Source organism: Panthera leo, chromosome D1 (assembly GCF_018350215.1).
Source record: "Panthera leo isolate Ple1 chromosome D1, P.leo_Ple1_pat1.1, whole genome shotgun sequence".
NCBI classification, from domain to species: Eukaryota; Metazoa; Chordata; class Mammalia; order Carnivora; family Felidae; genus Panthera; species Panthera leo.
The window spans coordinates 22,583,663-22,609,999 of record NC_056688.1 but is presented as its reverse complement, the minus strand read 5'-3'; the positions used below and the strand labels follow the sequence as shown (position 1 = coordinate 22,609,999).

The window sequence follows — 26,337 nt, the reverse complement described above, 5'->3', positions numbered from 1 at the left end:
GAGAAGGCCAAGTACGGAGTTGGGATTTCATCCCCAGTAGGAAATAAGGCCCTTCCCAAACAGTGTCAGCGCAGGCCATGGGGAAAGCCAGGACTTTTCTGCCTCCACTCAGCAATAATGGGGAGTAACTTCCCATCCCCACTGGAGTGGTACCAGAGGCAGTCTAGTGGGGTTGGGACTTTCCCCATTACCCAGGAGTAAGGAGGCAGGCCCCATGATAGTATCAGTGGTGACTACATGTGGAGCTGGAAGTCTACCGTGCACAGCAGTAATGAAGAGCTCCCCGACTTGGGTGTCAATGAAGGGCCAATGGAAAACCTGGACATCTGTCTCTACCTGATAGCACAAGATATTGTCCCCTCTCACTGCTGGAGTAGTGTTGCAAAAAAGCCAATTAAAACAAAAGGCTTAAATAAAATTCAACTTCCAAAACACAGTTCAAAATATGTTGTTTCAGGGCACCTGGGTGGCTCAGTTGGTTAAGTGCCTGACTTTGGCTCAGGTCATGATCTCGCAATTCAGGAGTTCAAGCCCCACATTGGGCTCTGTGTTGACAGTGCAGAGCCTGCTTGGGATTTTCTCTCTCTCTGCCCCTCCTCTACTTGTGCATACACTCTCTCTCTCAAAATAAATGAATAAAATTTTTAAAAACTGTCCAAGTTTAAAAAAATTACTCTTCATATCAAGAACGAGGAAGATCCCAGACTAAATGGGGGGGGGGGGAGGGGGGCGGGGGAAGACAATGTATGTCAAAATTGAGATGATAGAGATGTTGGATTATCTGAAAAAGATTTTAGCAGCTATAATAAATATGCTTCCATGAGGAATTATGAACATTCTTGAAAAAAGTGGATAGAAAGCCTCAGTAGATAAAATGTCTCAGCAAATAAATAAAACATATAGAAATACCAAATAAAAATTTCAGGACTGAAAAATATAATAACCATAATAAAAAACTCAGTGGATTGGACTCATCAGCAGAATGGAGAGGAAAGGAGAATAAGTGAACGAGAAGACAGAAAAGAGAAATTCCCCAATCAGAAAACAGCAAAAAACTAAACAAAAAATATACATATAAACACAAGAACAGAGCCTATAACAAAAGATCTAACATTCACGCCATTGGAGTCCCTAAAGAGAAGAAAGCAGGACTGAAAATATACTTAAATAACAGCCAAAAACTTCCCAAATTTAGAGAGACATAAACTATATATTCAAAAAGCTGAGAAAATACCGAATAGCAAAAATCTAAAGAAACCTACACTAAGAACCATCATAATTAAGCTTCTAAAAACTAAAGACAAAAAAAAACTTTAAAAAATTTATTTTTAATTGTAGTTGACATACAATCCTTAGTTTCAGGTATAAACATAGTGATTTTATAATTATATACATTACGAAATGCTCACCACAGTAAGTGCAACTACCATCTGTCATCATACAGTTACAATATTATTCGTTATATTCCCTACACTGTACTTTTCATCCCTGTAACTTCTTTATAACTGGAAATTTATACCTCTTAACTCTCTTTACCTATTTCATCCATCCCCCCATCTTCCTTTCCTCTGGCAACCATCAGTTTTTTATCTTTGTTTCTGTTTCTCTTTTTTTTATATATATATCCCATATACAAGTGAAATCATATGGTATTTGTCTTCCTCTGTCTGACTTATTTCATTCAGCACAACACTCCTACTAGGTCCATCCATGTTGTCATAAATGGCAAATTTTCATTTTTTATGGCTGAGTAATTTTCTATCAACACACACACACACACACACACACACACACACACACACACAGTCCACCTCTTCTTTATCCACTCATCTATCAATGGACACTTGGGTTGCTTCCATATCCAACAAACATGGGATGCATATATCTTTTCTAATTAGTGTTTTTGTTTTCGTTGGGTAAATACCCCAAAGTGGATTTACTAGATTGTAAAGTATTTCTATTTTTAATTGAGGAACTTCCACATTCAGAGGAAAAAAAAATGTTAAAAATAGCCAGAGAAAAACAAAACCTTATGTGTAGTGAGAAAACAATTAGAACTCCACTTTTACACAGGATTTAAAAGACAAATGCATAAAAAATAACTGTAAATCTGGGGCGCCTGTGTGGCTCAGTCGGTTAAGCGTCCGACTTCGGCTCAGGTCATGATCTCGCGGTCCGTGAGTTCGAGCCCCGCGTCGGGCTCTGTGCTAACTGCTCAGAGCCTGGAGCCTGTTTCAGTTTCTGTGTCTCCCTCTCTCTCTGACCCTCCCCCGTTCATGCTCTCTCTCTGTCTCAAAAATAAATAAACGTTAAAAAAAAATTTTTTTTAAATAACTGTAAATCTATGTTAATAGGTATATGGTATATAAAGATATAATTTGTGACAACAATAAAATGGGGAAGGGAAGAAGCAAAGCTGTAAAGGCCTAGAGTCAGTTCATGCCAAAATTAAGTTGGTGTTAATTTTAAATATATTGTAATAACTATAGGATGGTGGGAATGTAAAATGGTACAGCCACTGTGGCAAACAATATTGTGTTATCTCAAAATATTAAAAACAGATTTACCATATAACTAATGATTCCACTTCTAGGTATATTCCCAAAAGAACTGAAGGCAGAGACTTAAATAGATATTTGTACACTCATGTTCACAGCAGCCGTACAGCTGTACAACAGCCAATAGGTACAAACAACCCAAATGTCCATCAAAGGATAAATGGATAAACAAAATGTGGATTATAATACAATGGAATATTATACAGCCTTTCAAAAGGAATGAAATCTGATACATGCTGTAATAGGGATAAACCTTGAGAACAAATGCTAAGTGAAATGAACTAGACACAAAAGGACAAATATTGTATGATTCTACTTCTATGAGGGACTAGAGGTACTATATTCAAAGCCATAGAAACAGACAGAATGTTGAGTGCCGGTGGCAAAGGGTAAATGAGGCGTTAGTTTCATATGTACAAGAGTTTCAGTGTGGGAAGATGAAAAAGTTCTGGGAATGGATGATGATGATGATGATTGCATCACAGTGTGAATGTACTGAATGTCACCAAACAGGACACTTAAAAATACTTAAAATGATAAATTTTATATTGTATATATTTTACCACAATTAAAACTAAGACACAGCAAGATTTTTTTTAGATTCAGACAGATTATTCTAAAATATATATGAAAAGACAAAGGACTAGAATAGCTAAAACAATTTTGAAAAAGACAAACTGGAAGGAATCAATCTACCAAATTCACATTATATAGTTGTAGTAATCAAGATTGTGGGGTATTTTTGGAAAGATATACATACACATCAATGACACAGAACAGAGAACCCAGAAACAAACCTACACATACACCCAACTGATGTTTTTACAAAGGTGCGAAAGCAATTCAATGGAGGAAAAATAACCTTTTCAGCATACGGCAGTGGGACAACTAGATATTCAGAGGAAAAAGAAATTAAACTCGACTGAAGGCTCACACCTTACACAAAAATTAACTCAAAATGCATCACAGCCTTCAATGTAAAATGAAAGAACAAAAACTTTTAGAAATAATATAGGAGAAAATCTTTGAGATCTAAGCCTAGACAAAGGATTATTAGACTCTTTGTCTAATAGATCCCCAAAACATCATTCATAAAATGAAAAATTAATAATTGGACTTGATTTTAATTTAAAACTTCTGTCATTTTCAGACCCATTAAGAAGATGAAAAGGCAAGCTACAGAATGGGACAGTGTATTTGCAAACCATATATCCAACACGGAACCAGCATCTAGGACATACAAAGAACTTCCAAAACCCAACATAAAAAAATCCAATTAGAATATGAATGAGACATGAAAAAAACATTTTATCAAAGATACACAGATGGCAAGAAAGCACATGAAAAGATATTCAACATCATTAGCTACTAGGGAAATGCAAATCAAAATTATAATGAGATATTACTATAATTTTCTCAAAAACATTTATATAGACAGAATTACATATAAACACACATATTAAAATACAAAACAACAGTATATAAAGTAGAAAAATATAAGGTTCTTAGATTGCCCAGAAAGAGTATAAGTGATTAGCTTCAGGCTTTGATAAGTACGTACCTTGTAAATTCTAGAGAACCGGTCCTCCCTGCCCTCACCAAAATAAGAGTTATAGTTTCAAACTAGACGAAGACGACTAAATGAGTTTTAAAGAAATATCAAGGAAGGCCAAACAAAAAAAAAAAAAAAAAAAGGAGAAAAGAATTTAAGTACAGGGGGACCAAAGTAAAATGGTAGAAATAAATCCAAATATATCAGTAATTAAACTGAGTACAAATGGAGTAAGTGTGCCAGTCAGGCAAAGATCATCAGATTGGATTAAAAGATAATTAAAAGAGGTGCATTTTACACATGGCTTAGAAGAGTTAAAAGAAAAGGAGTGGAAAAGATATGCCATACAAATATTAACCAATAGAAAGCCTGTGGAGCTACCTTAGTATTGGACAAAGAGCATTACTATATCCATATAGAATGCCATGTCAAAATAAACAAATGGCTTAATTCACTGAGAAGATATGACAAGTTTGCACCTGTATGTAAACTAAATCATCGCCCCCAAATGCAAAGTAAAATTAATAGAATCACAAGGAAAAATACACAAATCCACAATCGTAGTGAATTTTAACTTTGTCAGTAATTCAGTGAATAAGAAGTAGGATATCAAAAATTTGAATATGTTACCTGCATTGATTAGATATATATGGAAGTTTATACCCAACAATTATATACACCATATTCTTTTTAAGCACAGATGGAACATTTACAAAATTTAACTGTATTCTGAACCACCAAATAAGACTTAACAAATTTCAAAATACTGAAACTATATAAAGTATGCTTTATGACCACAATACAATTAAGCTAAAATTTACTTTAAAATATTCACAAAACTATTACCACCCAGCAAATATAAGTTTATACTCAAGGGAACTGAAAATTGCATGAATATGTACAAAAGTGTGTATAATAATGTTCACAGCAGCCTTTTCATAATAACCAAAAGTAGAACAAACCCAAATATCCATCAACTGATGGATAAACACAAAGTAGTATCCACATATTATTATTCAGCCATAAAAAGGAATGGAAACCTGATACATGTTACAACATGGATAAACCTTGAACACATTAAGTAAAAAAAACAGACAGAAAAGGCCACACATTATACAATTCCAAAATAAGCACATCCATTCAGACAGAAAGTAGATTAGTGCTTCCCAGGGGCTAAGGGAGGAAAAAATGAGTATAAGGTTCCTTTGTGGAGTGATGAAATGTCCTGGAATTAGATGGTGGTGGTGATTGTTGCACAATTTTGTGAACACACTGCAAACCACTAAATGGTACACTTTTTAAAGAGTGAATTTTATGGCATATAAATTGCATCTTAATAAAAGTTTTTAAATAAAAACAATTCCCAAAGGTTTGGAAATTCAGGAACATAATTCTAAATAATCTATGGGTCAAAAATAACTCACAGAGATAGAAAAATGTGAGCCAGATAAAATACAACGAATGAAATTTATGACTTGAAATGGTACTTAGAGGGATATCTACGATTTTATTTATTTAAGTTCATTTATTCTGAGAAACAGGACAGTGTGTGTCCAAGTGGGGGAAGGGCAGAGAGAGAGGGGACAGAGAATCCCAAGTAGGTCTGCACTGTCCTGACCATGAGATCATGATGTGAGCTGGTCAGACGCTTAACCAAGCCACCCAGGCACTCCTGGAAATCTATGATTTTAAATGGTTATATGCAACACATATAACTGACACAGAACTAGTATCCTGAAGTATGTATGTAAGTTTTTCTTTCTTTAATGAGAGACAGACAGCGAGTAGGGGAGGGGAAGAGAAGCAGGGAGACAAAGAATCCAAAGCAGGCTCCAGGCTCTGAGCTGTCAGCACAGAGCCTGACCTGGGGCCTCAAACTCCCGAACCGCAAGATCAAGACCTGAGCTGAAGTAGGATGCTTAACCGATTGAGCCACCTAGGCGCCTCTCCTGAAGTATATATTTAAAGAAACAGGAAATAGAGGAAGCATGAGAAACTGTATCACAATGATGCCATCAGTAAATCCAGACCAAAGAAAATTACAGAGTAAACCAGCTGGATTCTTCTATCAATAATTTCAAGGTTAAAAGAGTCAGAAAGAGGGAGGGAGGCTGAAGGGGAATTTGTAGACCAAAATCAAGTTAAAAAACATCAGTCAATTGCTGACGTGGGCCTTATTTGGATCCTGATCCAAAATGTACTGTAAAAAACAAGAATTGGAAATCTGAACACTGAATCAATGAAGAGCAGTCAGTGGGAGTAGGATAATCTTTTCAATAACCAGTCCTGGGGCACCAGGGTGACTCAGTCAGTTAAGTGTCCAATTCTTGGTTTCAGCTCAGGTCATGATCTCATGGTTCATGACATCGAGCCCCATGTAGGGTTCTATGCTGACCCAGAGGCTGCTTGGGATCCTCTCTCTCTCTCTCTCTCTGCTTCTCCCTCACTCATGCTCTCTCTCTGTCTCAAAATAAATACATAAACTAAAAAATGTTTTAAAAAACGGCCAGTTTTTTAATTTAAAAATTGGATAAATTTAAAATTGGATAGCCAAGTGGGGGAGGGGAGGAATGAAACTTGACCTCTGCCTCACATTATACACAAAATCCATTTTCAAGTGGATTGTAGATCTAAATGTGAAAGCCAAACTATAAAGCTTTTAGGAAATAACATACAAGAAAATCTTCACGACCTTGAAGTAGAGAATGAGTCCTTAAATAGGAAACAAAGCCAGCCAAGAAAGGTCTTACTTGAACTACATTAAAATTATAAACCTCCATGAAACATGAAACACTAAGTCACAGAACAGGAGAGTGTACATACTACTCATGCAACTGACAAAGAACTAGTACGCTGAACACACGAATTAAAATCATTAAGGAAAAGAAAAAACAGAAGAAAAATGAGGAAAAGACGGCGGGGCGGGGGGGGGGGGGCGTATATCATAAGATACTCAACCTCATTTAAACTTAGGAATGAGCAAATTAATACCAAAGACATTACACACCAGTAATTTGGCAAAAATTGGACCAATAACAATAAACACAGGTGGAAAATCTGAGAACACTAGACATACATATTCTGCTATGAAAATTCTGATACTTTAGATCATTCCAAACTTTTTCCAGCAATTGCATCCTCTTTTCATATGACAGTATAAATTGGTACAATCACCTTAGAAAAGTTTGCCATTATTCTATTCAAGTTGAAGATACAGATATCCTAAAACCCAGCCATTTGCTCAGAGGTATATATACTAGTCTCCAGGACCTAGAGAAATTCATGGACATGTACAACAATGTTCTTAGCAGGCGTGTTAATAATAGTGTCAAACTATAAATAATCCAACCTATTAGCACTAGAGGGAATACATAATTAGTGGTATATGTTCATAAATGGTATCCTATACAGTAATTAAAATTGATGAATTCGATACATGCCATAGCATAAATATAAAGAGAATGCAACATATAAAAACTACGTACAGCCTAATTTCATTTATATGATGTTCAAAAACAGGCAAAACTAAACTGTATCATTTAAGGATGCATAAATAGCTGAGAAAACTAAAGAAAACCAAAGAGAGGATTATTACAAAAATAAGCTTTATAATTACTTCTGGGGGAAGGGAGTGGTCTGTAAGAAGGGGCCAAGGGAAGGCTTATAAGGGTCCAGAAATGCTCTTTCTTCAATTCAGTTTGGTTAAACAGATGTTAACTTTATAACTGCTTATTAAACTGTATGTGTTTTATGTGTTTATATTTATCTCAGCAATCACCCACTACACATACCACACCACACCAACCCCACACACACACACGCGTGCGCAGCACTCATTGATCTCTCCAACAAAATTTTAGCTGTTATCTTGGGATAAGAATCCCTTTCCCATTTTTACACTTAGCAAATTTTCACTGATAAACAAACATTAATTTTAAAAATGGGAGTAAATGCCTTCTCCCAAATGGCATAGTGAACACTGCAGAAAAATTAGAGCAGCTTATGTTTATTGAATGCCTTTTGTGCAACCCAGTATCCTATACTCTTCATACACATTAACTCATTTAAGATTAAAAACAACCCTAGAATGTTTTCCAGAGGCAGTTGCTTGGGCTCACATAATTGTAAATGTGAGAGCTAATCTGTCCAAGTCTGAATGGAACTTTCCCCACTATTCTACACAAATCCCAATAGCTGAGAAAGTTTGTTTACTATGCACCTATTCACCTTCCCCGTACAATGTTCTGTAGCGTTTTCTTCATCTGATATTTAATTCATTCATTTATTCATCAAATACTTGTTTAGTACCTGCTATATCCCAGATCCTGTTCCATATATAAGATATACTAAAGGGCAAGAAGGGAGAGGGGGGAAAATTATAAAGAAAGAAAGAAAAGAAAAGAAAAGAAAAGAAAAGAAAAGAAAAGAAAAGAAAAGAAAAGAAAAGAAAAGGAAAGAAAGAAAGAAAGAAAACAAAGGAGGAAAAGATATGACAAAGTCCAAGCTTACATTTTAGTAGGGGACACAGATAATAAATAATTTCAGATAGTAATCAGTTCTATGAAGAAAACAAAACAATGGGACAGTGATTGGGGATAGTAGAAACATTTGGGCTGAGATATGAATACTAAATAAGCCATGCAAACTACTGGAAGGGGTTCCAGGCAGTGGCAGCTGTAAACATCAAAGCCCGGTAAGGGGAATGAGCCTTGGCATACCCAATGAATAGAAGAAGAAGTAGAAGGCCACTATGCCTATAGTACGGTAGGTAAAGAGGACAGATGGTGTATCTTGCAGGTCAGTCCAAGCAAAGAATTTAGATTCCATTTTTGATGCAATGGGAAGTCACTGGAGGTTTTTAAGCAAGGAAGGTCACAGTACGATTTATCTTTTAAAAAAAACCAGCTTGGGATCTATGTCAAGAAAAGGCTTTGAGGGAGCAAGGGTTGGGAAATGGCAAGAGTGGAAGTGGGAAGACATTAGTTTTTAGTAAGAAATCCAGGGAGGAGATGAAGGAGCTTGAACTGGAGTGATAGCAATCAAAATGGAGAGAAGTGTTCATCTTTCAGATCTATTCTGAGGGGAGATAAGATAACTGAGTGTCTATTTCTTCATTAAGTAACCATTCGCTGCATGCTGTAATACATAAGGCATGTTCTAGGTGCTGGGGACACAGAACTGAACAAGACAGATGGGATTCCTGACTTCAAGGAGCTTAAATATTACATATTGCAATGGAGGAAACAGACATTTAATAGGTAAATAAAAATATAATGTCAGATAATAAGTGTTATGATGAAAAACAAAGAATGATAGAAGTGGGGTAACATTTTAGGTAAGTCAATGAAAGACTGTATAACATGTGACACTTAAGCACAGACTTAAAGTGAAGCACAAATCACATGAGTCTGGGGAGTAAAGCACTCCAGAGAGAGGGAACAGCAAAGAAAGACCTTGAGGTGAGAATGTGCTTACACTGCGAGTGGAACAGCAGAGCAAATGCAGCTACAGCAGGATGAGTAAGTCAGAGAGCAGCAGAGGAGGCACAAAATGTGGCGAGGACGGGTCCTATAAAGCCAAGAGGTCAGAGAAAATTCTAAATTGTGTTTGAAGTGTGGTGAAAAGTCATGAGAGTTGAGAACTGGGGAGGGATACCTGATTCACATTTTAGAAAGGTCATTCTGACTACTTTTTTGAACTGTTGAAGAGTAAGTAATATGAAAAGAGAGATAACAGAGACTTCAACTAGAGTACTTCTAGGAGAGACGTGAAGTCGGACAGGTTGTAGATAAATCTGCTAAACTGAATAGGATTTGCTGTATTAAGTTTAGAATATGAAAATCATGTCAAAGAGGATTCCTGGGGTTTGGGCTTAAGGCACTGGAGGGCTGAATGTAACATTTACTAGGATGGGAGGAACTAGGGAGGAATGGGTTGTAAGACTGGGACCAAACGTTGATTTTGGTCGTGTGTTCACTATTAGTCAAGTGGAAATTGTCAGCTTGGCTATGGCTGTAAAAGTCTGGAACTCAGGGAAGAGGTCAAAACCTGAGATAACTTTGTTTTTGAGAGTTACTAATGACAAGTTCTCAAGAAGAAAATTCCTTTCATGTTTGAGATTTTACTGGCTCAATTCGTCAGAGCCACCTATTGGTTCAAATTTGTTTCTCCTATGGGTATACTGCAGCAACACAATTTACCAGTATACACTAATAATGATAAAACTCTAACCATAAAACTTCATGTTCTTAGCAGACTAAGATGATTAATTTTATAAATTACCAACAAAAAGGAATACAGGCCCCAACCTAATACATTCAAAAATTAATATAAATTTTATCAGAAAAACAAAGTCTTAGTAAATCTAGCAGATCTATTTCTGTCACAGCTTCTTTCTTTCTCCCTCCTCTATTATTCCCTACCATCTAGAAGCTTGGTCACCAATAAGTCCACAGAGTTAGCTCTTCATTTTCAAAATAAAATTTATTTCTTTAATAAAGAATTAAAATATGGCTGTGAAAGTAGAAAATAATATAGAAAAATATTTAAAATGTGCAATAGTAGTTTTAGAGTAAAGGTAGTTAAGCATTAGAGTTTATGCTCAACTTCTACTTGAAAGACCAACCAGTATTATATATATTATTAACCACACTGGAAAAAAACATACCTACTTGCAATTTTAATTAACAGTTATAATTCAAAAACAGATTTATATACTTGGTCATGCCCTTGTGAAAATAGAAGTACAAATCTTGAGGATATATTTTTTGAAGTTGGCTTCACTTTATAGGCTGATAAATCTACTGTCCAAAAGTTACAGGGATTGCTTTTATTACTAATCCATCCATATAACTAAATCAACATGAAGGAAACATGTACTTTTTGGATAAAACCAAATGTTTTGTTAACAATGCGACAAGAATATCATCTTTCATTACATTGGTATAAAAGCTGATAAGCTCATGTATTCCCAAAGTATGGTTTCCATCACATGTAGACACTAAACACAAGATGAAGAAATATCTAATGAATTCTATCCATTCATTCCCCAAATCTTGAGTTATAATGAAAATACAGGTATTGTTTGTATGTAGGACATACAAAAAGAATTGGAAAATGTTTGGCTAGAGGGAAGACAACTCTTCAGGGACTAATGTTTGCAGTTTGCAGAATAGGATAATCTTCTCTAGGAAGAATAATGTCAACATAGCAGCACTATATTCACCAGGAATCCAATGGATCTCTCATGTGGCAGGAAGCCAAACCTTCTGGCTACTCACAACATCACTCAGTTTCCCTTTAATCTTCAGGAAGTGTCTCTTGAATTCCAATCCGTCACCCTATATTAGGAATAATATCCAAAAAAAAAAAAGTCAAAAAAAGAGACTGCCATAAAATCAAACTTTCTTTAGTGGTAACTAAAGGCAAATATCCTTAGGTATGTCCAGCTACAATTCCCTTCAGGTCTTCTTATGAAGACCAAATATTCTCGAAGAAATGGCTACATAAATAATTCCAACTTGATTTTGGGCCCATCACTGTTCCCACTACACTGGGCTCAGAGAGCAGAAACAATGGCAGCTTGTCTGTTTCAAGCATTGGTAACTCTGGACCTAAGTCACTGTTTTCCATAGGCACTGGGGGTTTGTAAACTAAAATTAAGCTACACAACTACACTGAAATCTTGCCAAAATACTGTGGCAACAAAGCCAGTCGTTCAGTTATAAGAAAGATTTCACTACAGTAGGATCTTAATAATTTAATTCCATACTAAGCATCTAACAGCAAAGCTCCAATTTCAGAATGTGACCTATTTCTCCAACCTCCTTTAGAGCCATGTACAACCTCTCAGGAAATAGAGAAAATGCTATTTTGGTCTTCTATCAGAACGAGTAATCTCTAAAGAAATAACCAGAAATGTGAACAAAACTCTATGTACATGAACATTAATCACAGACTTACTTATGACAAAGATTCATTAATGATATTGTACATTTTGACAAACATATAATTGTAATTAAAAAGATGTATTTGGATTCAATAAGAAAAAGTTTAGAATGGCTTTTGTTTGAAGTTTATTTATTTTGAGAGAGAGAGAGAGAGAGAGAACATAAACAGGGGAGGGGCAGAGACAGAAGGAGAGAGAATCACAAGCAGGCACTGAGCTGTCAGAACAGAATCCGATACGGGGCTCAAACTCCTGAAGGGTGAGATCATGACTGAGCTGAAATCAAGAGCCAGACACTCAACCAACTGAGCCAACCCAGGTGCCCCAAAGCTTAGAATGCTCTAAAATAATCAGGGTAATTACTGGTGGGTAGCATAATTTAGGATTATTTTTATTTCATTTTTACTTATTTACATTTTCTACAAAAAAGACTTTGTTTTAGAAGAATGACAAGAATGAATGCTCATAACATTGAATAAGAAGCAAGTTACCATATTTTACACATGCCATGTAAATACAAATAAATGGCATTAAAAAAAATCTCTACGTAAGAGTATTTGCATATAGTACATACTAAAGAAGTAGTAAGACTACTATAATATAGTAAAAAATAAGTCTCTGTTCTCTCTGGATAAGATTAAACTTGATTTTTATTTTCTCTTCTATATGTTTTCATATTTTTTAGGTTTCTACAACGAACACGTAATACTTCTCTAACAAAAGCAAAACAAAGTTTTTTTAAAAAATGTGCTATTCTAGGGGCACCTGGGTGGCTCAGTTGATTAAGCATCTGACTCTTGATTTTAGTTCAGCACACTCTGTCTCTCAAAAAAAAAAAAAAAAAGTGCTGTTCTACATACCTTAGATAGCCGAAAGTCAACCAAGATCTTCTCATCCATTTCTACCAAATTCACTTTGAAAATCAGTTTATTGTTTCTCCTATCAGTTGTTGATACAGTAACCTAAGGCAATAAAAATCAGGTTAGTCCAAATTACAAAAATATCTATAATAATTCTCACTTCAAGGAATGACTATAAAAAATACACTGGTGTACCACAATTATGCAAAACTAGAACAACACATCATGTTCTGGAAAAATACAAAACACATACATTGCTGCTGGGAATGTAAATGGTGCAGCTGCTTTGGTAAACCACTTGGCAGCTCCTCAAAAAGTCAAACGTAGAGTTACTCTATGCTTTAGCAATTCTATTAGCAGGTATAGAGCTAAGAAACTGAAAACATATTGTTATGGGTGCAATTGTGTCCTCTCAAAATTCATATGTTGAAGCCCTAACTCTTTAGAATACGATTATATTTGAAGACTGGGCCTTTAAAAAGGTAATTAAGTTAAAAATGAGACCATTAGGTGGGCCCTAATCCAATATGACCGGTGTCTTTGTAAGAAAAAAAAGTTAGCATACATAGATACCAGGTGTGCATGCACACAGAGGAAAGACCATCTGAAAGCCAAGAAGAGAAGCCTCCAAGGAAACCAACCCTGCTGGCACCTTGATCTTGGACTCCGGTCTCTGGAATCATGAGAAAGCAAATTTCTGTTGTTTAAGCACCCAGTCTCTGCTGTTTTGTTATGACAGCCCTGGCAAACTAAAACACATGTAAATTCATACAAAAACTTGTATAAGGGGCGCCTGGGTGGCTCAGTTAGTTAAGTGTCCAACCTGGGCCCAGGTCATGATCTCACAGATCATGAGTTCGAGCCCCACGTCGGGCTCTGTACCGACAGCTCGGAACCTGCAGCCTGCTTCAGAGTCTGTGTCTCCCTCTCTCTGCCCCTCCCCAGCTCGTGCTCTGTCTCTGTTCTCTCAAAAATAAACATTACAGGGGCGCCTGGGTGGCGCAGTCGGTTAAGCGTCCGACTTCAGCCAGGTCACGATCTCGCGGTCCGTGAGTTCGAGCCCCGCGTCAGGCTCTGGGCTGATGGCTCGGAGCCTGGAGCCTGCTTCCGATTCTGTGTCTCCCTCTCTCTCTGCCCCTCCCCCGTTCATGCTCTGTCTCTCTCTGTCCCAAAAATAAATAAAAAAACGTTGAAAAAAAAAAAAAATTTAAAAAAAAAAAAAAAAAAAATAAACATTACAAAAAAAATTTTTTAACGTATGTAGCAGCATTATTCATATAATAGCCTATAAGTAGAAACATCCCAAATGTCCATCAACAGGAAAATGGACAAATAAAATGTAGTCTTCTATCCACATAATGGAATATTATTTGCCCGTAAAAAGGAATGAAGTAGTAATGAATGTAAACAACACAGATTATCCCTGAAAACATGCTAAGTAAAATAACACAGACACAAAGAGCCATTTATATGACATTATATGACTCCACTTATATGAACCATCCAGAATAGGCAGTCCACAAAGACGGAAAGTAAATCAGTGGCTGCCAGGGAATGAAGGGAGGGAAGAATGAGGAGTGACCACTAATTGGTATAAAGTTTATTTTGGGGGCAATGGAATGTTCTGGAATTAAGTGATGATAATAGCACAATCTTGTGAATACACCAAAACCACAAAATTGTACACTTTAAAATGGTTAAAGTGATGATTTTTATGTTATGTGAGTTTTATCTCAATAAATCTACCTGACCAAAAAAAAGTAAGTTACCCCACACAAGGGAGAGGAAAATCAGACTGGCCTCAGATTTCTGCATAGTAACAATTTCCCTTAACTTTTAATTTTGAAAGCTTACAAATCTACAAAACAACTGAAAGAATCTACAATAAATAACCATATATCCTTCATTGATTTTATCAACCTAGATAAGTATATGTTTACTTTTCTTTTTTGTGTGTGTTTTTTTAAGTTTTTCAACCAAACTATAGAAGACATACACTTCACTTCAACATATTTCTCCTATGAACACATTCGCCTACAAACCACGATATTATGACAACACCCAAGAAATCTGACACCGATACAAAAACAATATCTAACATAAAAACCATATTAAATTTCTCCAATCATCCCAATAACACTCTTTAAAGCTTTTTTTCCCCTTTAAATCCATGATCTAGTGAAAGATCATGCATTACTTTATTTATCAGGCTTCTTTAATACATAATATTCCCCTCATGTTGTTTTTCATGACATTAAAGTTTTTGAAAAACCTAAAGACAGATTAGAATTTCAATGATACAGGGGCTCCTGGGTAGCTCAGTCAGTTAAGTGTCTGACTTTGGTTCGTGAGTTCGAGCCCTGCATAGGGCTGTGCTGACAGCTCAGAGTCTGGAGCCCGCTTCAAGTTCTATCTCCCTCTTTCTCTCTGTCCCTCCCCTGCTCACACTCTGTCTCTCTTAAAAATAAATAAACATTAAAAAAAATAAAAAAATAAAGAATTTCAATGATACAAATATGCCATAATAACATAAACAACAAAAACTGGTAGGTGGGAGCAGGGGAGGTGGAAGAAATATGGGATTGTTAACGTATTCATCTTTCATAAAGGGAATCTTTGTTACTGTTACAATTTAAGTATATGTAGTTTTTAAGAAAATAATGACTTGAGTCAGTATTTTTAATAACCTCAGAGAAGACTTTCAATATTATTTAAGGTAAACAACATTTTACTTAAATCCTTTGAATTTCAATTGTTTCTTTTTTGAAAATATACTGATAATGATCTTTTTTACTCAAATATTTACATTTTTCTTTAGGAAAATCAATGAAACATACCTGATTCATACAGCTCTTTTTCCATTGATAGCCCAGTTTCTCACAAGTCTCTTTCAGGCATTGGTAAGATTTGTCTGCATCCAATTTGGTAAAAAACCGTGTCATTCTTTTAACCAAGCGTTGCCAAGGGTTCTACATGTCAAACAGAGGAGACCTGAATGAATCTGGTATCACCAAAAGCAGTCATATCACAACTAATTGGTCTGAAAATTCTCTTCTGTGACTTAAGATTCTTATACATCAAAGTATCTTCTAATTCTTCCTTCCTTTGCAAAAAAAAAAAATCTGTATATGTTAAAGTGTTAATACAACATTTCTAAGATTTATACATTTAAAAAAAGGCTTTATGACAAAAAACTAGAGGGTTTTCATTATTTATTTGAAAAACTAAATTCCCTTACCTGTGAGGATCCTGGGGTGCCAAGTAACTGACTATTCAGGAGCATATGATCAGGACATGTGGGCTGGGAAAAACTGATCCCTTGTACCAGTTTATCAATATATGAAGGACTGGTGTCCCATAAGGAAAGACCTGTCCGTGGTTCTGGTTGGGAACTGGAGTACTTCACATTTTCTTCACTGAGGCATTGAGATATGGGGAAAATATATATTTTTAGATAAAATCAATCTGGCCTTTCTTATATCACATTACCATTCTCACACTGATAAACATTACATTCACTATTAAGGAAAAAAAGTGTGTATATATATATATATATATATATATATATATATATGCATTACTTCTTATGGGAGTACTACATTCAACAACTATTTGATCTTTGCTGATTTATCTTACCTAGAAGCACTGTTCACTGGAGAGAAGTCCAAATTGGATTGAATGTGCTTAGAAAATCCACTAGGAGACTCTGATATACCACCTGAAGTGACTCGGGGCCTCTTTGCCCCTAAAAAACAGAAAACATAAATACAAATATTTTCAAGTCTCCTAAGCAATGTTCTTCAACTAACCCCACTGGAAAATTCAAGAAGTAAAAACACATCTAAATCCATGTATTTAAAGCAGAATAGTTATATAAGACAAATAGTGGCTCTTTGTACATGATTACAAAAGAAATATCATTATAAACTTATGAGAACTCACTTATCAAATTACACATTTCACAAATCCTGACCTGTAAGCATGTTCCAAGTATGGGGTTAAGGCCACAATTTTAATGGTACCATTTATGGTAAAAGAACAGTGTTCTATGAAGACAAAGAGACCTAGCTAAAAAACCAAAACTTTTAAAAATAGAAAACAATTTATGACAGTGGTGATAAATATTATGAATCTGCTCTATCCAACATTCTTTGCTCCCTGGAAAAGCTTTACCAAGAATAATCATTATACAGAAAATGATGCCACTATAAATTCATTGGTTACTACCATCAGCTGAATCTTCAACACTGTGTTTCTCTAGTTAGTTTCCTCTCCCTTTCTACACAATGATCTCTTCAAAACTTCTATACTCTTGTCAAATACCCATAACGACCCACCCCCACCACCTCACTGCTTCGCATTCTATACCATCTCCAACTGCACAAAGAAAATAAGTCATTAGAAACTCCCTCAATTCGCCACTACTAAATCTGTCAATTTACTTGCACTGCTACCCATCCTTCCCTCTTCCATGCTCCCATAAAATGTTCATCTCTGTACTTGTACGTGAGCCTATGCCCTCCTATCTCAGGGGGTCTTGATGCTCCTTCATTCCTTCTCTCTTGACCTTCAGCCTCCTCCTCTCAACTGGAACGGTCCCAAAGTCATTTAAACACACTTACATTTAGCTGAACATTTTATTTACTAACTAATTCATTCAAATATTTTATTTTATTAAGCCTACTATACATCAGGCAGTAAGAGGAAAGAAACAGCATGCTGGTATGCTGATGAGAAAGCAGTAGAGAGGGAAAAATTAATGATGCAGGAGGAAGACAAAAGAATTGTCTCTGAGTAGGCAAAAGAGAAATGGGCCTAGTGCATAAGAGAGAGAGCTAGTATATATCTGGAGCAGACAATTTATTCATAGCAACAAAGGAGAAAGCAGAATATATGAGCACAGAGGCAGCTGGTTAGGTGGCTGGAGATGGTGATGGGAGCTTATGGAAGTTGCCTTATGATTGTTTCTATTTCCCAGTGAAATAGGAAGTGAGAGTGAGGATGGGGAAGGAGGTGCTAGAAGTTGAAAAACAAAAAAAAAGGTATACAAATGTGACTTAGAAGACTGAGGTTGTGCAAGAAGTAGGGAAATGCATTATAACTGCCTGGCAGAATTAAGGGCTCACTGGAGATCAGTGATCCTGAATTTAAAGTGAACATTGTTGTGATTTTGGTCCAGGTGCAATCAGCTGTGCAGGTGTAAGTATAGAGCAGGTAGAAAACTGGATTAAAATTGGATTAGGTTTTGTCCAGTAAGCATGATCAAGAGAGAACAGGGCAGGAACGCTGAAGCTGAAAGTAAAGAAGTCATTACAATGACTGACCTTGGGATTTAAAGTAGTGACGATGGAACTGAGGACCTAGGGAGGGGACAGGTAAGAGATAGTGAAAAGGAAGTAGAATTAATGGACTTCAAGTCTAGGCAGGGTCAAAGGATTGTTGAAGTCAGGGTACTAGAGGAGGAAGCCAGAAAAAAAATATGCCCGAAGTCAAAGCAGGATGTCTGAAGAGAAGATCACTAGAGAGAAGGTAAAGGAAATATGAAATCAGGATATTCGAAAGGTCATCCAAATGAATATTTAAATCACCAAGAGCCATGACAAAATGTACAAGAGTCACGTTAGAGAGAGTGACAATGTGGCAGGAGTTTTAAATGGGGGTTCAGAAACTGATTATCACAAGGAGGGAACATTAGGAAGTAGTCTGATAATATGAGATTCAAAATGAAGAGGGGAGAAATATGAGAAAAAGGGAGAAAGTAGAAATGAAGGACAAAAAGGATGCCTGCCCCACTCCCAGATTCAAGGGTAGGAGTGTGTGGGAAAAAAAACATCACCACTTGAGGGAAGCTGTGTTCTCAGGAGAGAGCTTGAGTTCAATTAAAACAAAGGGAAAAGGGAAAAGACACATTCAGAGAAGAGTTAAAAACTCCTCACTTATCTTTAGCCATTCTCTCCTCCTATTCACAGCCAGACTTCTTGAATGAGCTGTCTATACTCTGCTTCATTATCTCTCTTTTAGACTATAATCATTGCACTGTCAAGTAAAATTACTCCTAGCCTTTCACCAAACCAGTTCCTGCCATGATCATGAATAACTACTGGGCAAATTTTCAGGCTTCATGTTATTAATTCACTTAACAGTGTTTGCTACTATCACACATTTTCTTCTGTTGGCCTCACTTTTTTCATATTCTCCAGATGTTCCTCCCATCTCTTTGGCTACTTTTGTGTGTCCCTGGCCTCTACTTACTACTTAAATGTTGACATTCCTTAAGATTTCATATACTTAATTTCATCTACCAGTTTAAATTATCATCTATTTGCAGAAAACAACTAAATATTGACATCTCAAGCCTGGTCCTGTCTCCTGAGTTACACACACACACACACACACTTATTAGACAGTTTTATTTCTCAAAATCAACATGTCCAAAGCCAAATAAAATTTCTCCCCAATTCTGTTTTTCCTAAGTTATATCCCAGTAAATGGCATCACCATTTTCTGAGTTTGTCACCCCAGAAGAGTCATCCTGGATTCCTAATTCTCTTTCATTTTCTACATATAAACAATTACCAGTCCTATCAATTCTAGTTTGTAAGTTTCTTTGGCATCTACCTCTTCCTTCCAAATCCATTGCTACTAACCCAATCCAAGGTACCATCTTCTCACATCTAGGATAAAAAATTTCAAAAACAATGGAAAAAAAAAAAAAGTAGGCAGAAGGACCTTTTAAAACCAAATATACGATCGTGTCATTTCCTTGCTTCCTCAATGGCCTTAAGTTAAAGCCCAAAATCCTCAACATGGTTTACAAGGTCCTCCTTCACACTTCGGTCACTATCTACTTCATTTCAAACCTCTCTCCCTCTCCCCCTTCTCTATTCACTCATTTACTCAACAAACATTTACTGAGAGCCTACAATGTACCACACATCATGCTAACGACTAATTACTTAAAATGACAAGCCAGACATGGTCCATGCCATACTGGTCTTCTTTCAAGTTCCTCAAATGTATCACCTTCCAAACTCTAAGACTCTCTAAATGTTGCTTTCTCTGTTCAGAATCTGCCACTCATCTTGCTAGTACTCATCTGGCTAGGTCCCTTTTAATCTTCGGTTCTTAGATTTAATGTGATTTCCTCAGGAAGACAAGTCTTCTAAGTCACTTAAGACCTGGTCAAACACTTAGCTATAGTACTCTGCTTTTCCACTTTATTAACAAACTTAAAATTATTTTTTGTATTTCTGTTTTTCCTACTACACATTATAACCTACATAAGGAGACCATAGGTATCCTGTATTGTTGATTTGTGATACTGAATGCAAGTGCCTTTTCTTTCACAGAAAAAAAATACTTGTATTTTAAGGATATTACCTTTCTTGAGAGGTTTGTTGTACCATCTATCTTTTTTGATGTCTGGAATGGTAATCCTTACTGATGGATTCTCAACTAGGATTTTATGCAGCAAAGCTAAAAATAAAATATTAAGACAACATTTACAAAAGAGACATGCAAATTAGAAACTTGTACTGTGGAATATATTCTCTATTGATCTCCTTATATCCAAATATTATTTCCAGGGAGGAGAAAGAATAAAGCTACTTAATTATTGCTTTAATTTCATGCATTTGCTCTTTGCTACTGTCTGTATCTGAGAACGCCATTCCGAGATCTGATGCTCAGTTGTCTGCAAACAAGTAAAGCAAGAACCAGGTGGAAATGTTTCTCCCCATTTGACAACATTAACAAAAAGATTTAAAAATCCTCATCCATTTTCAACACCAAACTCCAGTGTGCCAATATGTCAAGTTACATCCTCATTCACACAGTTTTATAAAGAAAAATTACTTTCTAGTAGCTTTTTAAGAGATAGTAATATAAGTAACTGTCATCCTAAAGTACCTTAATTATTTTGATAAAGAACTCATACATCTCCCAAAACCAAAATTATTTTCTTTTTTTATTGAGGTTTTTTTGTTTATTTGAGAGACACAGAGATAACATGAGCAGGTAAGGAAGGGGCAGAGAGAGAGGGAGAGAGAATCCCAAGCAGACTCTGCACTGTCAGTGCAGAGCCCAATGCAGGGTTTGAACTCATGAACCGTGAGATCATGACCTGAGTCGAAACCAAGTGTCTGCCGCTTAACCGACTGAGCCACCTAGGCACCCCCAAAATTATTTTTTTTTTCAATATATGAAGTTTATTGTCAAATTGGTTTCCATACAACACCCAGTGCTCATCGCAAAAGGTGCCCTCCTCAATACCTATCACCCACCCTCCCCTCCCTCCCACCTCCCATCAACCGTCAGTTTGTTCTCAGTTTTTAAGAGTCCCTTATGCTTTTGTTCTCTCCCACTCTAACCTCCTCCCAAAATTATTTTCTAATGGACCAAAGACTTAAATGAAAAACTGAAGGTATAAAAACACAAATGAGGGGTGTCCCCCTGGCTGGCTCAGTCAGTAAAGCATGCAACTCCTGATCTCAGAATTATGAGTTCAAGCCCCACACTGGGCATGGAACCTACATAAAAAATAAACTAAGGGGTGCCTGAGTTGCTCAGTTGGTTAAATGTCCAACTTTTGGTTTCGGCTCAGGTAGTGATCTCATGGTTTTGAGTTCCAGCCGCACTGTGGGCTCTGTGCTGACAGCTCAGAGCCTAAAGCCTGCTACAGATTCTGTGTCTCCCTCTCTCTCTCTACCCTTCCCCCACTCGCACTCTCTCTCAAAATAAACATTAAAAAAAAACACAGATATGAAAACACAGGAATTTTCTTCTAAAGTTAGGGGTGGGGAAGACCTTGCCAAACATAACAATACAGTCAGAAAACCACAAAGGACAAAATAATAGATTTGAATAAATAAAAATATAAAACTTCTGCACATGAAAATAGCATAAACAAAATAAAAATGCATGGCAAATTGTGAAAAATATTTGTAACAAATGCAAAGATCTAATGACATTAATGTTTTAAAAAATTCAAAGTAATAAGAAAACCTCCCTGCCAAAAAGTGAGTAAAATAAACCATCCACAAAAACAGGCAAAAAGCTAATAATCAAATATTTTTAAAAATATATAAACCAATGAGACTGTGGTAAAATGGTACAAACTTTCTGAAAAGTAATTTGGCAAAGTAAACCATAATAATTAAAAACTGCATACATCCTAGGGGCACCAAAGTGGCTTAGTCAGTTAAACGACTGACTCTTGATTTCAGCTCAGGTCATGATCTCATGGTTAGCCTCACACCAGGCTCTATGCTGATGGTGCAAACCCTGCTGGGATTCTCTCTCTCCCTCTCTCTGCCCCTTCTCACAAACATGTGTTCACTCTCTCTCTCTCAAAACAAATATTTAAAAAAAAAAGAACAAAAAACCTGTATACATCCTTGATATTTCTGGATTTGCTTTTTAATTAAATGATTTACAGTATGTGCATTATAGGGATGATCACTGGATCTCTTTCATAAGTAAAAATTTTTTTAAAATATAAGCCTTTGAAACAGTGAATTGGATGCATATAGTAAGACATATCCACATAGCAAAATACCATCACAGCTTTCATTTATAAATAATGAGACAGACCTACAACTATAGTCATGGAAAAATGTACTTGACTATAGCGTTAAGACAAAAAAAACAGGTTATAAAATAGCATGTGCAGTATGATCTTATTTTTTGTAAAAACACACACACTTATATACATATACAAAAAACATAGGGGCGCCTGGGTGGCTCAGTCGGTTGAGCGGCCGACTTCGGCTCAGGTCATGATCTCGCACTCCGTGAGTTCAAGCCCCGCGTCGGGCTCTGTGCTGACAGCTCAGAGCCTGGAGCCTGTTTCGGATTCTGTGTCTCCCTCTCTCTCTGACCCTCCCTTGTTCATGCTCTGTCTCTCTCTGTCTCAAAAATAAATAAACGTTTAAAAAACAAAAAAAACCCATATATTTGCTATTTATTTTTACAACAAAGTGTAGAACTATATATTGAAACATTAATAGAAACTATTAATGAGTGCCAAGTGCTGGGATTATAGGGTTTTAAAAAATTGTTATTTTCTAATCTATCTGCAAGGATCACAGACTATTTATGTGATTATTTAAAAGTTAAAAAGAAAAAATTTATAAGAAAAAAATTAAAACAACACTAGTCTTCATTATCCAAGAAATCAGTGCTTTCAATCAACATAACCCAGTTACCTAGAGGAGCAGAATCAATTTTTTTCCAAGGGTTGAGGTATGTTTTTTTTTCTTTCCAATCAGAATATTCCTGACAACTGTCACTGGGCTGGTCCCATGGCAATTCTAAAAAAGAAACAAGTCCCAGTTTTGAGTGTTCATGTCATTATATAGTAAAGATTTTAAAGGAAAATAATCAGTGATACAAATCCATTAAATGTTTCCTCCAAATTAATTCAATATGGTTTTCAAACTAAGAATGCTAACTCATAGAAATTTTAGAGGCACCTCAAAGACAGATGAACTACTTCTACCCTACTCTTTCCAAAATTATTCACATGAATTTTAAAAGAGGTTGCTATTGTGATATTTCATTTAGCAGCTCTACATAAAACTGATTTTTAAAAAGCTTTGACATTAAAAGTTCCAACTTAGTTATAAATAAGTTTACTATCAAAATACTATCATATAAATATGGATTCCCCTGGTTTGTTTTATTTATTTTGGTACAACAAATCTGGCTTTCCATAGACAGGAGTTTCATCATGATTAAAAAGCTCTTACCTCCAGCCAACATTGCTGTAAGTACTATTCCACAGGACCAAACATCAACTGGTTCTGCATGAAATTCTTTTCTCTTTAGAAGTTCTGGAGCAACATAAGGTAAAGTGCCACACATCTTGTTCAATAAACGCTCACGATTATTATGCCGAAACACTGTTGCCAAGCCAAAGTCAGAGATCTTGAGGTTATCTAAACCAAAGGAAAAGTGAATGGCACTTAATAAAGATGTTTTGTAAATAGATATACTTAAAGGAATTAAGTATTACTGGAAAATCACTGGTGTTACTTCAAGTTTGTAGAACTTTTCTACCTTAAAATGACAAAAAAAGACATTTTAAAAGAAATAAAAGACATTTTCACCTAGCTAAACCTAGAAAAAGGCCTCAGAGCTTCTATTAACTAAAGAAAAATCATCAATACACAAAACAGTTTGAACCAGGTTAAAGACAATGGAGTCAAAAGGGGCTGTCCTTCTGTAAAAAGGGCACTATAGTCTTAGGCTGAAAGCACAGCCAAGTCCTTCATCAACTTGTACAAAGGGCTGGAAGGAGACATCAATAACAAACCAGGTACAACTTTCTCAGCAGCAAACAAACCCACAGAGCAGGAAGAAAATATGTAAAGACATACCAAAACTAAAGATCCACAAATGTTAAAATTTCGTGTCAAAGTGGCTAACTTTAGAAAAGGAGGAGGAACTACGCACAGAAAATAAACCAGAAAGGCAAATTTCCTCTAACTTCATCTTAAACACATACAAACTACAAGCAGAACTTTCAACTTACCCTGTGCTTAGTGAATATCCACCACAACTGACTGATGCTATGCTAGCCAATGCAGGTAAGTGAATTACTAAAGAAGATTAACAACAGACAACTGTTGGGAAAGTTACGAAAACATAGGATATTACTAGATCTTATAGCAAGGGAATCTAACCTAATCTTAGGAGGGAAGACCCCCTATTATCAAGGTGTCAAATGGTATAACCTTTTTAGAGGGCAATCTATCAAAAGATGTCAAAATTGAAATATTCACTCTTTAAACTAGCAATTCCCAGGGCACCTCGGTGGCTCAGTCGGTTGAGTGTCTCACTTTGGCTGAGGTCATGATCTCACAGTTCATAGTGGGTTCAAGCCCTATGTCAGGCTCTGTGCTGACAGCTTGGAGCCTTGAGCCTGCTTCAGATTCTGTGTCTCCCTCTCACTGCCCATCCCCTCTTGTGCTGCCTCTCAATCTCAAAAATAAATAAACATTAAAAAAGAATTTTAAACTAGCAATTCCCATTTCCAGGAACACAAACACAGAAATAATCCCCCAAATTGACAAACACAAGAATATTCCTAGCAGTATTATCTGTAAATAGCTTAAATATCCAATAAAGAAATGGTAAAATCTTGTTACACATGTATGCAAGGAAAACTATGTAGGTAAGTTGTTTAAAAAAAGAAAAGGTCTATCTATAGTTCTGACATGGAATAGGGTATGAGTGGAAAAAAAAGGACAAGGGCCATAGCAAATATCCATTATAACATGACCCAAGTTTTATACGGGGACTGCGCAAAACTTTAGAACAGACATCACTGTTCCATTTTCTAAGCTAGAAACAACTTAAATGTCCTAAAATAGGGAAATGATTCTTTAAAATCAGGTATATACATATCCATACAATATGATACATAATCCATTGATAATGTTTACCTGTATTTGAATTGGGAGGTAGCTACTGTAATTATCCTTTTAATAGCTATACATGACACAATCTTGACAAACCACTGAGAGTTAGAGTGCCAAGTTACTTCTATGTTACTAATCACTGAAAATACTAATGGATGACTGTAGCATTCCTCAGATTTTATTGTTTCCTTATGTCTGCAACATAACACTCAGGTTAGAGAACTGCATATAATCAATTCTAAATTGAGGAGTGTGGTTATCTCTGAGAAAAAGAAAAGGGAGTACATTTGAGAAGGCATACACAGGACTTGGACTATATTAGTAACATTATCTTTTTTTATTTATTTTTAAAAAATTTTTCTTTTTTAACGTTTATTTTTGAGACAGAGACAGAGCATGAAAGGGGGAGGGTCAGAGAGAGGGAGATACAGAATCTGAAACAGGCTCTGAGCTGTCAGCACAGAGCCCGACGCGGGGCTCAAACTCACGGACCGCGAGATCATGACCTGAGCCGAAGTCGGACGCTCAACCGACTGAGCCACCCAGGTGCCCCAGTAACATTATCTTTTTAAAAAAAGATTATTAAATATTGAATAGAAACAAAAGAATGTTTACAGAATATGCAGGATGTGAGCATATCCCATTTACCCAATACTCAACTTAAGAACATTCATATCTCCTTTGAAATCCCCTGTAATTAATTGGGGTGCCTGGGTGGCTCAGTCGGTTAAGTGTCCAACTTCGGCTCAGGTCATGATCTCGTGGTTTGGGAATTCGAGCCCAGCGTTGGGCTCTGTGCTGACAGCTCAGAGCCTGGAGCTTGCTTTGGATTCTGTGTCTCCTTCTCTCTCTGCCCCTCCCCCACTTGTGCTCTGTCTCTATCAAAAATAAATAAATGTAAAAAAAAAAAAAATTTGAAATCCCCTGTAATTACTTCCCTCAATTTATTTCTTTCTCTACCTTCTCATAAGTAACCACCATTCTGATTTTGGTTTTA

The 26,337-nt window shown here is 36.2% G+C and overlaps 1 protein-coding gene across 2 annotated transcripts in view; it reads right to left on the bottom strand.

Annotated features, from left to right (window-relative positions):
* Nucleotides 1-10,628: 10,628 nt before the first annotated feature.
* Nucleotides 10,629-26,337, bottom strand: part of CHEK1 (checkpoint kinase 1) — a 31,396-nt gene continuing 15,687 nt past the window's right edge. For both annotated transcript variants that reach the window (XM_042904914.1, XM_042904913.1), the window contains exons 6-13: nt 23,667-23,855; nt 23,124-23,228; nt 20,299-20,394; nt 16,555-16,663; nt 16,157-16,334; nt 15,756-15,887; nt 12,919-13,020; nt 10,629-11,450 (exon numbers count right to left, since the gene is read on the bottom strand). In XM_042904914.1, the coding sequence (XP_042760848.1) occupies nt 11,355-11,450; nt 12,919-13,020; nt 15,756-15,887; nt 16,157-16,334; nt 16,555-16,663; nt 20,299-20,394; nt 23,124-23,228; nt 23,667-23,855 (1,007 nt within the window). In that variant the 3' untranslated portion in view covers nt 10,629-11,354. The remainder of the gene's footprint in view (nt 11,451-12,918; nt 13,021-15,755; nt 15,888-16,156; nt 16,335-16,554; nt 16,664-20,298; nt 20,395-23,123; nt 23,229-23,666; nt 23,856-26,337) is intronic.